Source organism: Ochotona princeps, chromosome 20 (assembly GCF_030435755.1).
Source record: "Ochotona princeps isolate mOchPri1 chromosome 20, mOchPri1.hap1, whole genome shotgun sequence".
NCBI lineage: Eukaryota > Metazoa > Chordata > Mammalia > Lagomorpha > Ochotonidae > Ochotona > Ochotona princeps.
In genome coordinates, this window is record NC_080851.1 from 22,021,158 (window position 1) to 22,038,321 (window position 17,164).

A 17,164-nucleotide genomic window follows, 5' to 3' on the forward strand; every position below is an offset into this window, starting at 1 on the left:
CAACTGTATATCACCAAGAAAACAAACTTCTGAAGCCAAATGATGTCAAAGCTTAAAAATAGATGAATGTTTAAAATACATATACCAAGCAACTAAAAATGGAAAGAAACCATTTGTACAATACATTTGCGGGATGTGGCTGTTAGGAAAACTAAATTCAAGGAAAGCATAATTACCTGTGGTGCTGGAGTTTTTATGTTGATAAAATAGTGATAAAATATTCAATTATGTTGACAAAATAGTGATAGAATTTTCACAAACCTGTTTATAAAAGTAATATAACTCTATAGAAACACTTGCATGACAAAAATGATTAGTGTTTTACAGAGGAAGAAAGCATAAAAATACATCAGTGGAAAAAATTAAACTTGTAACAGAAGAATGATCGGTATTACAGCAAAATAACTAGATGGCATTTCAAATTTAGTCATATCCTAAACTACGCAGAAAGAAACCAGTCAATAGATTCCAAAAAGTGAAATTTATATAATTCACGTTATTTTAAAAAACCTGCAATGAACTGAAATTAGCAACATTTAAAAAAAATCACTTGGAAATTTAAACACCGTCCTAATTAAGTCAAGAAGGAAATCAAAGTACAATTATATTCAATTCATAAATGTCAACAATGAAAACTCAACACACCAACAACATATGGGATATCACTCAGAAAACAGATGGCAGCAGGAGGACATCTGTCTGAGTTCTCACTACCCCACCCCTTATTTCTGACAAACATGACCTAGGAAATAGGAAACCAAGGAAGACTGCGCACAGAGAAGTGAGACTGCAATGCTGGAAACAGACACCATCTACTTAGCAAAGTGCCAGATTAGTTGCATTTAAAAGAAGATTCCTGGGCTGCATTTAAAAATATACTTTATTGTAGAACAGTTTTCTACTTACAGAAAATTGCACAGACAGTACAGAATTCTTACATGCCTCTCTGCCAGCCACACACTTCCCACTATTACTAACGGATTACATCCATGTGGTTCATTTGTTAAGAAGATGAACCAAACACGATTATTAACTGAAGCCTTCGGTTGGTATTAGAGTTAACTCCCTGTGTTGCACAGTTCTGCGGGTTTTGACAATTGCCTGATAATTGTGTAGGAGCTCATCATCACAGCAGCCTTCGGAAAAGCATCGCTGTGCTGGCCATGCCTGTGTTTTGCCACCTCCCTGGAAACTACTCGGTATTAATAATGTTTTTACACTGTTCCCTCATCGTGCCTTTTTAAAAATGTGTTGTGTAGTTGGGATTATAGAGTACCTAGGCATCTCAGATGTGCTGCTTCAAGGTAACAATGTACCTTTACGATTCTTCGCCACCTTTGTATAGCTGGCTAGATGACTTTGTTCTATCACCGATTGTTACTCCATTGAATGGGAGTATCATAGTCCATAAATCCACTCCACTTTTAAGGGACAGTGTGGTTGCCTCCAGTTTTGTACACATATGAATGAAGCTTATAATACCAATCTTAGGGACATTTTTGTGCAAATCTAAGTTGTCAGCTTAGTTGCCTTAGTTCCTAGGATCATGATAGTTAGATCGTATGATTAGGATAATGGTTACTTTGTAAGAAATTTTTACTCATCCATAAAAAGAAATCCTGTCTTTACAAAGAAAATGAATATATTGGAGACCATTATGCTTAATAAAATAAGTCAGACCCAGAAAGCTAAATATATTTTCTCTGATTTGTAGTAAATGGTAGAGTACCAACAATTTAATGTACATGAATGAATTTGACTTCTTACGATTTGATAACCATTTTTACGCCTTGGCTATATTTCTGAGGAACAGTGCTCTCTCTGCTTTTCATTTGTTGATATGCAGTGGAGTATGAAGCCTGTGACTATAAAGGAAATTGAAAATACGTTGTAAAAAATGAAGAAGAAGAAATGGAACAAAGGAGGAGGAAGGGGAGTATCTTCAGGTTCTTAGAATTAAATATTTTGGGACCTGGCATGGTAGCCTAGTGGCTGGAGTCCTTGCCTTGCATTTGCCAGTATCTCATGTGGGCACTGGTTCTTATCCCAGCTGCTTCACTTCCCTTCCAGCTCCCTGCTTATGACCAGGGAAAGCAGTCAAGGATGGCCCACAGTCTTGGGACCCTGCACATGCCTGGGAGACCTGGAGGAGGCTCCTGGCTCCTGGTTTCAGATCAGCTCAGCTCTGGCCATAGCGGCAATTTGTGAAGTGAGCCTGCGGATGAAAGATTTTTCTTTCTGTCTTTCCTTCTCTCTGTAAATCTGACTTTCCAAATTAAAAAAAATCTTAAAGAATCGAATCTTAGAAATACATGTAGTTTATTATCTTTATATAAGTACAAAGCAAAGTAGGGCCAGGGCACCTTAAAGTAAAGGAGGACGGCTGGGAAGCTGGGACCTGGTAGCTGCTAGCACCTGTATTCAAGGCACGGTGTGGGGGATTAGTTTCAATGCTAAGTATTTCTCCACAAATAAGCAGCAGTGAAGTGAACACTCAATGGCTAAATGAAAACAGACTACATTGACTTGCTCTAGATGGTCAGAGTTTCTGAAAGGCACAAATTAAGAAGATAAGCTTGCTAGCCATTAAAATAAAGGATCTGTTGGTAGATCAAGCAAAGATACCTCAGTGGAATGTGTAAAGACTCTTGAGATAAACAAAAGGATTCACTATGGAACCAGAACAGCTGTTGCAAATGTTTATGAGAACAGTGGTGAGAATATACAAATGAAAAATTTAGAGTATGGTAGAAAAAAAACAAAACCCAAATGGCTACATTATTTTCCAAGTACCCGTGCCATTTTTAAATCCCCCAGGACTGAGTGTTTCTGTTAGCACACCTCAGTAGCATTTTGGTATTATGAGGGTTGGAATTTCAGCTATTATCTAATGTGTATATGGGGGTATCTTGTGGTTGTTTTAATTTCTGATTTTCTAATCTAGTGATTTAGGATGTTAAATTTCTTTTCTATATGCTTGTTGGCTAGAATGTTGGTGGGATGTGTGTTTGGACCTTTTGTTGATTGTTAATGTGGTGTGCTACCTTGTTGTTACATTTTGAGGGATACTGGTCTACACTTTTCCCTTTTTATAATGCTTTGGGTTTTGGCATTAGGACAATGCTAACCCCAGGGAATGACCTAGAAAATGTTTGCTTCTGTTTTCTAGGAGAGATTGGAGAAAATTATTTCTTCCTTACATACTTGATAGAAGTTAACTGTGAGCCCATCTGGGCCTAATCCTTTCTTTCTTGGAAGATCATTCATTAATAATTCAATTTCTTTAGCAGTTATTCATATTATGTATTTTTGCCTGATTTTTGGTAGATGAGTCTTCCAATGAGTTAATTCTTTTCATCAAACTTATGAAACTTGTGAGCACTGAGTTGTTCAGAATATCCATTTATGAGTCTTTAAATGTTCGTGGGATTGATGGTGATGATCTCATTTTTATTTCTAACAGTAGTAATCTGTATCTTCCTTCTTCTTTTCCTGGTTAGCTTAGCTAGAAATTTATCAATTTTTTTAGTATCATTTTTAATGAAACAGATTCTTTGTTTACATTATTTTAATTATGGTCTGTTTGTAATTTAATAATTTCATTTGTCAAATAATTCCTTACTTGAAAATAGAAATTGTTTATGTAATATGTCTGCATTTATGTGTTTACATCTATATTTATATATGAAATTGCTAAGTCAAGCTACCATCTGATGTCACATTCTTATTTCTAATTTATTATTATTTTTTTTGCTTTAGTAAGCATTCTGATGTGTTTTTTTATTTATTATTTTTAATTCATTAATTACATTGTATTATGTGACACAGTTTCATAGGTACTTGGGTTCTCCCCACCCCTCCCCAAACCCTCCCACCGTGGTGGATTGCTCCACCTTGTTGCATAACCACAACATAATTAAAGCCATATATGAAAAACCCAATGCCAGCATCATACTGAATGGAGAAATCAGCAATTCAAAATGCCCCAGGAAATACAGAAACTCTTGGAGGTTGAACAATATGCTATTAAACGAACAATGGATCAGAGAAGAAATTAAAGATGAGATCAAAAAATTTATGGAAACCAATGAAAACTCTGACACAACATTCCAAAATTTGTGGGACACTGCCAAAGCAGTGCTACGGGGTAAACTCATCGCAATCGGAGCTCATGTCAAGGCCCAAGAGAGGCGCCAAATACAGGAACTAAACACACACCTCCAGGAATTGGAAAAACAACAGCAGAAGAGCCCCACACACAATAGGAAACAAGAAATCATCAAAACAAGGGAGGAAATTAATCAGATAGAAATAAAAAAAAACGATACACAAAATCAAGGAATCAAAAAGCTGGTTTTTTGAGAAGATAAACAAGATAGACACCCCATTGGCCCGACTGACAAAGAAAAAACAAGAGAAGGCAAGAATTAACAGCATCAAAGATGAAAAAGGCAACATAACAACAGACACCGCATCCATTAAGGACATAATTAGAAATTACTACAAAGCACTGTACTCCAACAAATCAGAAGATCACCAAGAAATGGAAAAGTTCTTAGACTTATACAACCTGCCAAAACTTAGCCCAGAGGCAACAAACGACCTGAACAAACCCATAACTGAAGCAGAGATTGAATCAGTGATTAAAGACCTCCCAACAAAGAAAAGCCCAGGCCCAGACGGCTTCACTACAGAATTCTACAAAACATTCCGAACAGAACTGACCCCAATCCTCTACAAACTCTTCAAAACAATAGAAAAAGAAGCAACCCTTCCAAACTCATTCTATGAAGCCAACATTACCTTAATCCCAAAACCAGACAGAGAACTAACAGAGAAGGAAAACTACAGACCTATCTCTTTGATGAACATTGATGTTAAGATTCTCAACAAAATCCTAGCCAACAGAATTCAAAAACACATCAGACAGATCATTCATCCAGATCAAGTAGGATTCATCCCTGGAATGCAGGGATGGTTCAACATTCGGAAATCCATAAATGTGATACACCACATCCAAAAACTGAAAAACAAGAATCACATGATAGTATCAATAGATGCAGAAAAAGCTTTCGACAAAATCCAACACCACTTCCTACTAAAAACCCTAATCAAGGTAGGCATAGATGGAAAAAATCCACAACATAATTTCTAATTATTTTTAAAATATTTATTTATTTTATTTGAAAGTCAGAGAGGATGGGAGAGAGCCAGACAGAGAAAGGGGAAGAAGGTGGGAAAGAGAGAGGGAGAGAGAGTGAAAGAAAAGAGAGGAGAGAGCGAGAAAAGAGAGAAGAGAGAGAGAATCCTCCACCACTTGCTGGTTCATTCCCCAGGTGGTTGCACTGGCCAGGGATGGGCCAGGTCTAAGCCAGGAGCCAGGAGCTTCACACGTATGAAGGACTCAAGTACTTGTGCCAGCGTCTGCTTCCTTCCCAGGCCATTGGCAGGGTGCTGGATCATCAGTGAAGCAATGAAGCAGCTGGGATAAATTCTGGCATCCAAAGGGATCCTGGTATTGCAGATGGAGGCCTAACCCCGTGTGCCACAATGCTGACTCCTTACATTCTTATTTTTTTATTGTGGTGTTTAAAATCTGTATTCCGAAACCAAAAAACTTCTGCTATAGTTTTTATTATTTCTTTTACTCTGAAGGATTTCATCTTGTATTATTATTGCTCTAGTTCCCTTGGTCGTAAGGTTGTTGGTTACATATATTGCTCCCTTTCTAATATATCCATTCAGTGACACAAGTTTCCTTTGAAGCAAGGTTCTCACTACATCCACACATTTTGATGCTATATTTTCATTTATTTCAAGATATTTAAAAATCTCCTTGAGAACAATTATTTGTTACCTTTGTTACTTAGAAACGTTTTTAGTGTGGGATTTTCCAACTGTCCTCCTGTTTAATGACTTCTAATTATACTTTATGCAGTCTGACAGTTTATTGTGTGATATTTCTTTTCTTTGCATGCTTTTTTTACATTATTAAGATATAGTTTATCACCTAGTATGTCATTTCCCTTGGTTCCATGTGATCTTGATGGCAACTGAAATATGCTGTTGTTGAATGCAATATTCTGCAAGTTCCGCTCAGGTTGGTTTGAGTAACAGTTCAGATCACTTCAATGGATATCTCCTTAGTAACTAGCTATTCTTCCTCTTGCCATTATTTTCATTAAATACTCTTATCCATAAATATGGTCAATATAATATTAGTATATTGTACATATATGTATAGGTCAATCTGTAATAAGGAACATAAAGGATTTTTTTTATTCCTTCTGTGATGATTTTCTCCATTTGGATCTGAGCTTTTTGACTTGCATCACTGTACTTTCAGTTGCTGGAGGATTCTTTTAAGACTTTTTGCAGGAGTACCCTGTCTTGCTCCCAGCATGTTTGCCTGATTAAGGCTTCAGTTTTTCTCCAGTTTTGAAGACTAATCTCATCGAACATAGAATTCTACATCAGTGTGGTTTTGTTCTGTCAATGCTTCAAATATTCCTTCAAATATTCTGTTCACTTCTCTTCTGCCTTGAATGATTTATGATAAGAAGCCAGAGGAAATTTTTATGGTTCACTTGTGGTTCAGGTATCCCCCCTTCTGAACTTCTATCAAGATGACCTCTTTATATTTGCCTTTCAAAAGTTTGAAAATAACGCTTAGGAGTTATTTTTTGGAGTTACCCTTCTTTGGTGTTTTCTGAGATTTATGGATCTGTGGTATGGTGTCTGTCATCAACTGTATAAAACAAATAGTTCATTGTTTTGACTACTTCTTTTGCTACTTTCTTTGATCTTCTTCTGATATTTCTATTATGTGTGTTGGAACCTGTGTTCTTTCTCCATAATTCTTGGATATTCGATCCCATTCTTTAAAAAAAGTAAGCTTTTATTTTACTCTTTGTATATCACACGGCCACTGCTGTATGTCAGGCGTTAGTTTTAGAGTAGTCTGAGTTTAACAACAAAATTGAGCAGCAGGTACAGGCATTTCTACAAGCTCTCACCTCACATACACAGGTTCTTCCTCACCATCAAAATGCTGCACAAAGGTTGCTGTGTTTGTTATCCCCGGTGAACCCACATTAGCCCATCATTAGCACACGAATGCCATGATTTCTGAGGGGATTCACGGTTTACATTGCATGGACTTTGGCCAATGTGTAATAGCAAGGATCTGCTGGTGTGACATCCCACAAATAGTTCTCCTGTCCTCGTGTCTTCTGTTTACCCTTCTATTCCTTTGGCCCCTCTATAGTTATGCGTTTTCCAGAATGTCAAAACATTCATTTTGTGACCTGCTCAGACTGACAAAAATGTGCATTTAAAGTTTTTTTCTATCTTTATGTGAGACATGTAAACTCTAAATGTACTTACTAGCTATTTCTTTTTAGTGCCAAATAATATTCCATTATCTGGAATATTTCTCCATTTGGCATTTGAAGTATAGCTTGATTGTATACCTGTTTTGGTATAAAGAGACTGTCACCCACATCTCAAGCATCTGTGAAGTTATCAATGACTTGTCATTGTTTTTGACAAATCCCCAGAAGGAAAAAAAAATTCACAGCTGGGAGAATTTGGAATAAAGGAAGACGCAGACAGGTATCTTTTCAGATGAGCGTCCTGGGAGAAACCAGCAGACATAGAAGGAGGGTTTCTGCTACGAGGCATTGGCTGGGCCCCGCTGGGTCCTGTTCTCTCCTGGAGCTCCCGTGCTGCTTGTTCTCAGTGTGAATGAGAGCTGTTCATTCCAAGGCTACCACATAGCTGGATACTGGGAGATGAGGCCATTGCAAACTAAGCCACCACAAAGTTTACTCTTCTTATTGAATTTTAGTCATTTTCTTGGATCGATAATCCTAGATTTTAATTTCCAGTGTGTCAAAAAAATCTGAGTCTGACAAAATTTTGCAAGTTTTCCTTCTGCCTTTATGAAGAAGGAATTAGCAGAATGTGTCCAAAGGTATTGCTATAGCATCATGGTGTATGTATTCATATATCATCTTAATAATAATCACACATATAGTTAGAAAAATGTTACTGATAGGAATATCTCTGGATCAAGAAGACATTTTTTTCAGCATGATTTTTAATAGACATATTTATTTATTTGAAAGACAGAGTTATTACAGTAAGAATGAGTTGTCTTCCATTACTGGTTCACTCTCCAAATGGCCCTAGCAGCCAGAGTTGGTCCAATCTGAAGCCAGGAGCCAGGAGCTTCTTCTGGGTCTCCTGTGTGGGTTTAGGAACCCACTCCCACTGCTTTCCTACATGCATTAGCAGGAAGCCGAATTAGAAATGGAGCATCTCCCACTGCTTTCCTACATGCATTAGCAGGAAGCCGAATTAGAAATGGAGCAGCCAGGACTTGAACCAGCACCCATATGGGATTCCTGCACAATAAATTGAAGCTTAACACAGTATGCCACAGCACCACTCAGGAAGACATTTTTAAGTGAATAAAAGCCAAACATAATTTGATAATAATCTTTTGAAAAATGTGAGGGTGTGAGTGATTGTCAGCCTTCAACTGTTCTCAGTAATGTTTGTCTCCAGGTTGTGGTTTCTTTGATGGTTCTCTTGTCCCCATACTCTTGTTCTCAGTGTGAATGAGAGCTGTTCTGGGCTGTTGACTTGTGCAGCCCAGAAAATAATGTGGAGGTGATGGTATGTGGTCTCTGAGAGTAGTGCATCACATTGCTATTTGTACTATAGTCACTTGGGTTGATGATGAGTGGACAAGGCCATTGCCATGTGGCGAGGACACTGAGGATTGCCCGAGGAGAAGAACTTGCTTTTCATCCAAAACCTGCATGTACCTGGCCAGTGATGTGAGTAACCCATGGTGGAAGTGAGTGGGTCCATTCCTGGCCATAATAGAACCTCCAGCAGCATCTAATAAAATTTAACCCAGATCTGTCCAGCCAGGCTTTTCCTCAACTCTTGACTAATAGCAATTATGACATAATAAAGATTTATTGTTTTAAGCCACTAAAATTTGTAATAATGTGTCTCAGTAATATAGTAAGTAATCAGTAATATAGTAAATAATCATTTATCAATATGGAAGTGAAATCCTGAAGAAGAAAATTAATTATCTTTAAAAATTACCCAGGGGAGATGATATTCTACCAGCTCTAACTTCGGACCAGAAATGGTCTCCCCAAGAAACTGTTCAACCCATCTGGACAATAAGTAGCTGGACTCTATGCTTGGTATACGTTTGCAAGGAAGGAATCTTGATTGAATTTGAACTGTAATACTGCATCAAGGTGGAGGAATCCACCAGGGGGGAGGGGCGTGGGGAGGGGTGGGGAAATACTAGCTACACCTAACACCTAGGTTATGAACAAATGACGATTTTAATTTTAATTATGTCCTATTCATTTTCTGAAGCTGGGATAACTCCATCACCAAGATCTGAAGAAGATAAAAAAAAGATGATTATAACTTATGAATATAGATGCAGCGATCTCCCAAATCGTAAATGGAATCTTACAGGGAAGTGATTCTCAAAAATGTGTTATGCACTTTGAAAGTTGTAATAATTTAGACCTAAAGTGCCGATAGCAGAACACAAATGCATGCAGGGACAATAATTTGCAGAACTCAGAACACATCAATCCTAGTTAGTAAATGGTCCATGCCTTTTATTCCTAGTTGAAGTGTCTGGGTCTGAATAACACTTCCACACACACATGAAGTATTTATAATACAAGTAAATAATATATATATATATATATGTATTTTAAATAAAATATATATCATAAATATTTTGTGACAGTGAAGCATATTGGGAAGCAAAATATACCTATATTTAATCAAAAAATGAATCTTAGCAAAACCAGAAAAATAATACCCTGATTTTAAATTAGTTCAGATAGTTAACTTTGAGTAGAGGAAATTAAGATGCCAATAGATATTTGAAAGAGCGCCATTTGGGCTCCAGTTAAATAGGTGATCCTATTTTTTTTTTTAAGATTTATTTTTATTTTTATTGGAAAGTCAGATATACAGAAAGGAGGAGAGACAAAGAGGAAAATCTTCCATCTGTTGATTCACTCCCCAAGTGGCTGCAACGGCCGGAGCTGCGCTGATCTGAAGCCAGGAACCTGGAGCCTCTTCCGGGTCTCCCATGTGGGTGCAGGGTGCCAACCTCTTGGGCTGTCCTCGACTGCTTTCCCAGGCCACAAGTAGGGAGCTGGATGGGAAGCGGGGCTTCCAGGATAGAACTGGTGCCCACATGGGATCCCGGTGCGTTTAAGGCAAGGACTTCAGCCACTATGCTACTGTGCCAGGCCCTATCTGATTTATTTATTTATTTGAAAGGCAGATATTACAGAGAGAAGAGAGAAAGAGTGATATGTCTTCTATCCACTAGTTCACTCCCTAAAGAGCCACAACGGCTGAAGCGAAGCTGATTCAAAACCAGGAGCCAGTCATTTCTTCCAGGTCTCCCATGTGAGTGCAGGGCCCAAGGACTTGAGCCATCCTCTGTGCCTTCCTAGGCCATAAGCAGGGAGCTGGATCTGGAAATACAGCAGCTGGGACACGAACCAGCACTGCTTTTCCCAAGCCATTAGCAAGGAGCTGGGTTGGAATTGAAGCAGCCAGGACATGAACAGGTGCTCATATGGGGTGCTGGTGTTGCAAGGTGCATGTTCACCACAAGGGTGGCCCAGGATGTATTATTTTCAACAAAGAAAACACATTGAAAAATTTACAAATTTTGCTTGTTTTAATTTCTGAGAAAGTAGAGACCTTGCTGAACAGGGGTACAGGATTCCCTCATGCAGAATACAGCAACTGATTTTGATTTGAAATATGTCATCACTTTTGGAAAGTGTTACCTACCTGCAGATAGCGGACCACGCGGCAAACCAGGTCAGGTGCCATGAAGTCTCCAGTGAACCTCCAGATGATGTCTGTCAAGATGTTGACTAGTCCTGTGAAAGAGTCTAACAAAACACACGGGTGCTTAACTTCACTCTTTCAAGTTCAAATTGGAGCTTGTAAACAGATTTCAGGGGAGATAGTACCCCCTTACTTGTCAGAGGACCAGTGAACAAGCCTGGGGCAAGGCAGAAGCCCATGGGCTCTATGGTCACAGCTTGCTACCACTTCCACATAACCTCCTAAACAGAATTTCAGTGACAACAGAGGAGCGGGCCGAGTAACACAGGGTGGACCTTTCCAGTCATGTAAGAGGAATTTGAAGGGAGTCTAGACCTGTCCTAAACTAAGCCTTTTGTGGAAAATCAAAGCTCAAAGTCAAGAACAGGAAAAGACTAACCTTTCTGTTTGGAGAAACCCTATTAGAATTCTTCCTTTCTGAACCCGGAACTTTACAACTTGACTTTTCACTAACTGCTTAACCTCAACTTTCGTTCTCCTCCCACTAGTTTCTCCTGATTTCCTTTCCATTACCCTTTCAACATCTGCCCTGGGGAAAAGAATTGAGTGCATGATCTGTCAGTTTAATTAACATAAGTAAACGATGAAGGAACCAAGTGAGCTCAGGGACTTTTCTGTGGGTGTGTTGTGTGTGCTCAAATCTCCAGTTATAGAATGTGTGAGTTATACAAGTGTCAACAGCAGAAATGGAAAAGTATGTTGTTTCAAGTCCCTTTCTTGTCTCTCTCTGATAGACATCAGTAATTGATGAAGTGATCTAGGCTTTTTGGGAAATAGAGTTGCAGGTCTCTGTTAATTGTTGAGCAGGACTGGAACATAAAATTAAATTAGCAAACATTCATTTATCTGGAGTCACGTTTTTACCTGAGAACATGAGAAATAATAGCTTGCTAGAGGCAGGAAAACTTCATGGGTTGTTAGCTCCTTAGAACTGGGAGGAAAAAAAGGCAGCCAAACACTTCTATGAATATCCCTCTGGCCCACACTCATAAACTATGCAACCTGGAAATTCTACAACTTTGAGTGGTTCTCAAATTGAAAAGGACTCTAGTATGTGGAGGCTGCCATATAAACTACCCCAACACTTGTGACCTGAAGATGCTTAGTTGTTGGATGCATTAGAGGGAAGATATAGCTTGGAGTTGTTGGATGCTGAGGTAGAAGAATCAGAATAAAGGTCCCTGGAATTCCATAGCTATCCAACGACATCTACAGGGGGAAAAGCGTACGTCTTTAGAGAATCTGTTCCTGGAGTATTTCTGAGTCTTGGTAGATGTTTAATGCTTAATCATGGACATGGAATGACCATGTTTTAGAATTGCTCTTTGTGAGCAGGTAGCCTAGATATTCCCTTCCTGTGTCATCCACCAGGATTGCACTGTTTATCCTCCCCAAGTTCACATTTAATGTTAAAGAGAGGAGTCCTTTGTGATCAGCTGAAGAGTAAATAAAGACTCGGTATGTGGTTGAGAATCAAAAATAGATGGCGGCTGCCTTACAGTTACAGCACCACTCAGGGTGGCCTTGAGAAGTAAGAGGGAATTTCTTCTCGGTGGATGGAGCTGCAAACACTGCATCTGGGCATCTTCTTTTGTGGCTGAGGAAATGGCCAAAGGTAAGAATACACAGAGATTCCTGTGTGGTGGCTAATATGTTAGCCATTTGCACAGGAATCAAAAAGAGAGTGTATTTTATAATTAGAGACAAGTATCTGGGAAGTTTGCACATAGAATTATGTGTGAAGGTTTTGCTATCAAATGCCCCCAGTCATGTAAATTACCTTGCACCCCTTCAGATTCATTATTTTTTAAAACCACCACTTTGGAGACCACATTTCCAATACATGAACCTTTGGGAGACAAATCATATTCAAATAATAGCAGCTTCCAAAGTGGAAATGACTCCAACTGATGAGCTTGTGTGAAGTTGTCAGCTTTGGCCACTTTGTGCCAAGGAGGGCCAGCCAATTGTCCTCTCACTGATATAGGAGCCCATGTTTCCTGGACTCTGAGCCATAGTCAACATCAGTCACCACCCTCTGGGAGTTTTCAGATTGCCTGATGGGAGTAGAAGCCCCACAGCGTAGTATTGATCAGCAGACCTGATGTAGAAGAAGGGAGTGTATACTGAGCTAGTGGTCCTAGAGTCCATTGCTTGTATCACAGCATCTGGAATGAAGAACTTAAAGGCACATAGTACCAATGTCACGATGACACTTGGAAAACATGGGTGTCACCTTTCCACATGCGGAAGTGTTTTATGTGGGAACCCTTGTAATGTTCCTTTGTCCCTAGCAGGAGGCATGTACAGGTCTGAGAGGCTAGGGGTAGAGGAAGGACAGGGCTCAGTGAACATCATTCATGACCCACTGGCGCGGTCTTTGCTTCCTGTGTTCACCACTTGGAGTCTGGTGCACTCACACTGTGTTCTGGCTGCCCAAGGCACTTCAAACATCTTGTGTCCAGGGACTGGCAAGCAAGAAAAGGAGTTGCCATTGTAGCAAGAGAAATTGCTGTGATAAATTATTCCCAGATGGTGACTGTGTTGGGAGGTGGGGGCTAGGAAGGTAATGGGATGAATATCTTCACTCTTGCCCTTTACCCTTTAATCATGTAAGGATCCTGAAATCCTGCTAGGTGCCCTCTTAGAAGAGGAAAATAGTCTCGCTGGCACCTAGACCTTGGAATTCCCAGCCTCTAGAATCAGGTGCTTGTGAATTTTTCATAAATCATCCAGTGGGTGATATTCTGTTTTAGTGGCACAAAACAAAGACTACCACTGTTAGGTGAGTCCCCGTTTGGCATTTTAATTGAGCACACATCTATGCTTTGAGATGTGCGTTCTTTCTGCTTGGCCTGGACTCTCCCTATTTGTCAGCCCATTGGAGTCTTATTCGTGTTTCCGCATCTATCTGAGTGTGTCTACCTCTCCAGGCATTTTTCTTGACCATCCACATGACATAGTCTACCACCAATCTTTTTGCCTTTCTCTCTATTCTCTGCCTTTGTCTTCTCTTCAGATAGCATTGACAAGCACGTACAAACTACAGCAAAAGTGTCAAAAACTTGGGAAGAAAAATCTCATGACAGTTCTGAGTTGTAAGAGAAATTCTCACTTGAGAAGGTCAGATCTGAGCAAGGATTTGAGAGTTAGGATGGTTGCTGATTAAATAGAATGTCATGAATGTTTTTTTCTTAACAAGGAATAGATGAGATAAATGGAATGGATAGTTGGGGTTATATCCAAATGTAAAAAAGTGAGAAATGCTTACTTACATTTCTCTAGATCTGAGTGGTCACATAAAATTAAAATATGTTCTGCTAATAACTGTTTTCTCCTTGGAGTTCAACCTAAAACTTATTTCTTGGAATAAACTATCCATGAAACTGTGCCACAGCTTTTGTTAGTTGCTATTAGGCAAATGATGCACAGTCTGATCAGTAAAAAGCTAGTTAGCTACCTAAGCAATTCAGCACATTGCAAATAAAATGCTTCTAAATGGTAATTAACAGAACTTTGGAAACAAAGGGTACATTTTAAAGGCTTAATCACTTTCATGTATTACTCCTACTTTTAAAACTTGGTTCTGTGAGAGAACCCTAAGAAACTGTGATACTCAAAAACCTGAGCCAGACTCACAGTGGGCATTATTCTTCTTTTCCAGAAAAGAGAAAGAAAGTATAAGAAATTGCAATAGATGCTATTTATGTCTGGGGATGGGCTAAGCTGGATGTTTTTTGGTTGCTATCGTCACCTTCAATACTTCGTACACTTAAGATTCTTCTTAGGATGCTCTGTTAGGGTGGGAGTGGGTGGGGTGAGTTCAGTGCTGAACTCCACTTCCACTTGCATCTGTATTGCTACTACTTTTTACTAATTGCTTGCTAAGCTGGTGATTGTGGGTTTCTCTAGTGTCCTGGCTCAGTGTGCCTAGGCCTTCAGGATAGGATCCTTAGAAGCGTTTCTCTTCCTCCTATCCACAAAAAGCACACTCCTGCCATTGTCTATGGGGAGGTTTCACTTATGAGAGTCTCATGTCCTTCCCTAGTAGTGGGAGAATTCCAGTCGTGTTGGTGCTGTTACTTTGGGTCTGTCCTAAGAGATGATGGGTTTCTATTGATTTCATTGCCAGTCTGGAGGTAACAGTGAGTGGTAACATAGCAGCTTAGAGTTTCTGTTGAGAGAACTGTTCATGCAGTTCAGTAGGCTTTTATTGTTTTCAATCAGGCATGGCCTAAACCCTCCCACATTCTACATATGATCTCTGTAGCAACTACTCCCCTCCAGTAAATCTTTATTTGTAAAGATAATTTGCAGGCTGGATTTGGCCAGTAGACTGTAATTTGTCAACCACTGGTAGACAGAATAAACTCCAAATGCATTGATTTCCTGCCTTCATCTTCAGGAAGTCTTTTGTCATTCTATGTTTTTTTTTAAAAAAAAAAATTACTAATTTGAAAGGCAGAGTAAGAGAGATGAGGAGAGACTAAAGGAATCTTCCTTCTACTGGTTTCCTTCCCAAATGACTGCAATGGCCGGTGCTGGGTCAGGACAAAGCAATGAATCCTCAACTTCTTCCAGGTGTCCCACATGGCTGCAGGGGCCCAAGGATTTGAGCCATCTTGTACTGCTTTCCTAGGTGCATTAGCAGGAAGTTGGATGGAAACTGCATCATTGCAAGTGAGGGTTAGCCTACTCCATCGAGACGCTGGCCCCCATCCTAAATTCATGCTGTAAGAGGAAGTCTCTCAACCAGCACATTAGTACTGGCAGGTGATTCATTGCTCAAGAAATTGGCTAGAGAGATGAAGCGTACAGAAAGACTCACCCTAAAGCTTTTCAATATGAAACAGAAATATTAATTTGTCACTTTTAAAAAATGTGTGACTAAGACTTTGATTTTTATGCACCATTATTATTGCATAAAATACACCTGGATTGCATCTTTTTGATTTTTAGTTTTGTTTGCTTAGCACTGGGGTGAGAACCTCTAATATCAACAGAAAAAGCTGTCACAGAATCTAATTTCAGGGTTTTTTTTTTTAATTCTTTCTCTTTTATAGTTGCATTGCCTCAACTTAATTCTAGTAGAATTTTTTTGGAGACTAAAAGGTCAAGTCTTTCCAAAATACTCATCTTATTTTTTTCACAGTAACAACAACTCTTGTTAGTGAAATCATATGATTTTAGTCATGAGTATGAGTGGGATAGACTGGCTTTGGAGCAGACACCTCTGACTCATAGAACTTGAGAGGAGCAGAAGCAGACAAGCTCATTACGACCTCTCTGGTTAGCTGTGGGTATTCAGTCGGAGGGTTTTGTTGAAAGAACAGTGTTGATGACTCTAGTATGCATTTAGAAGATGCAGTTGAGGGAGCTTCTGTTCAGAATCCCCAGTCCTCCTTAATCACACCCAGCTATTCACTCTAGCTTGCTCTTTCTTCCCAGCCTTCCTTTGCTTTGGAGCTTAGGACTATCTGAAGAATATCTTTATATCCGTAAGGTGTAGTTCAAGGCTGCCTCCTTTATGACTCTGACTATTATGATTGGCTTGGTAATTCCTTTTTCTGTACGTCTCTTTACTCCACTATTATAGAATCTACAATAAATCAACGTATTAATTTTGTGTATTTCTCTCCCGTTCCTCTATGGGAGGAGAAACTGTTTTGCATTCAGTTCCATGTGTCCAGGTACTGGAACTGTGATGTTACAACCTAGTCAATTTCCATTAAATGAATTAATACATTGTTATTACTATTGCTTGATTGACTGACCACACCATGGGTATTTTAACAGAATGGACAGGGCTGTATTCATCATCTACATCGATGTAGGTTAAAATAGTGGTTATGAAATCAAGATTTAAAGAAAGAACATGACCAGAAATTTTGATTCTTAAAACAGATTTCTAAAAGAGTTCTCTGGCTTCTGAGATCTGTGCTTTGCTGAGCGCCACTGCTGGTGCTGCATATACACTTACCATTTCATTTCTTTGTATCGTGCCTGGTGAGGTACCAGGTGCTTACAAGGCACAACTATGCAAGGTACAAGCCAGCTATGTTAGTATACACTTTCGGAGTCTTCTTAAAAATGCGAAGCCCACCACTATAATATTCCTCCTGCACATTTAGCCAATTGAATCACCATTTCCTAGATTTCCTATTTGCCTCATTGCTTTTTGTGGGCTTTTCCATCCAAGGACAACACCAGACAAAATGAGTATGCAGCATAGTGA

General features: G+C 39.2%; 1 protein-coding gene across 2 annotated transcripts in view; it reads right to left on the bottom strand.

The window, feature by feature from the left end:
- The window catches only part of NPSR1 (neuropeptide S receptor 1), a 117,550-nt gene that overhangs the window by 29,654 nt on the left and 70,732 nt on the right, over positions 1-17,164 (bottom strand). The window contains exon 3 of one of the 2 annotated variants that reach the window (XM_004582374.2): positions 10,870-10,973. The exons of the other annotated variant lie outside the window; for it this stretch is intronic. Within the exon in view, the coding sequence (XP_004582431.2) occupies positions 10,870-10,973 (104 nt within the window). The remainder of the gene's footprint in view (positions 1-10,869; positions 10,974-17,164) is intronic. 2 annotated transcript variants of the gene reach the window in all.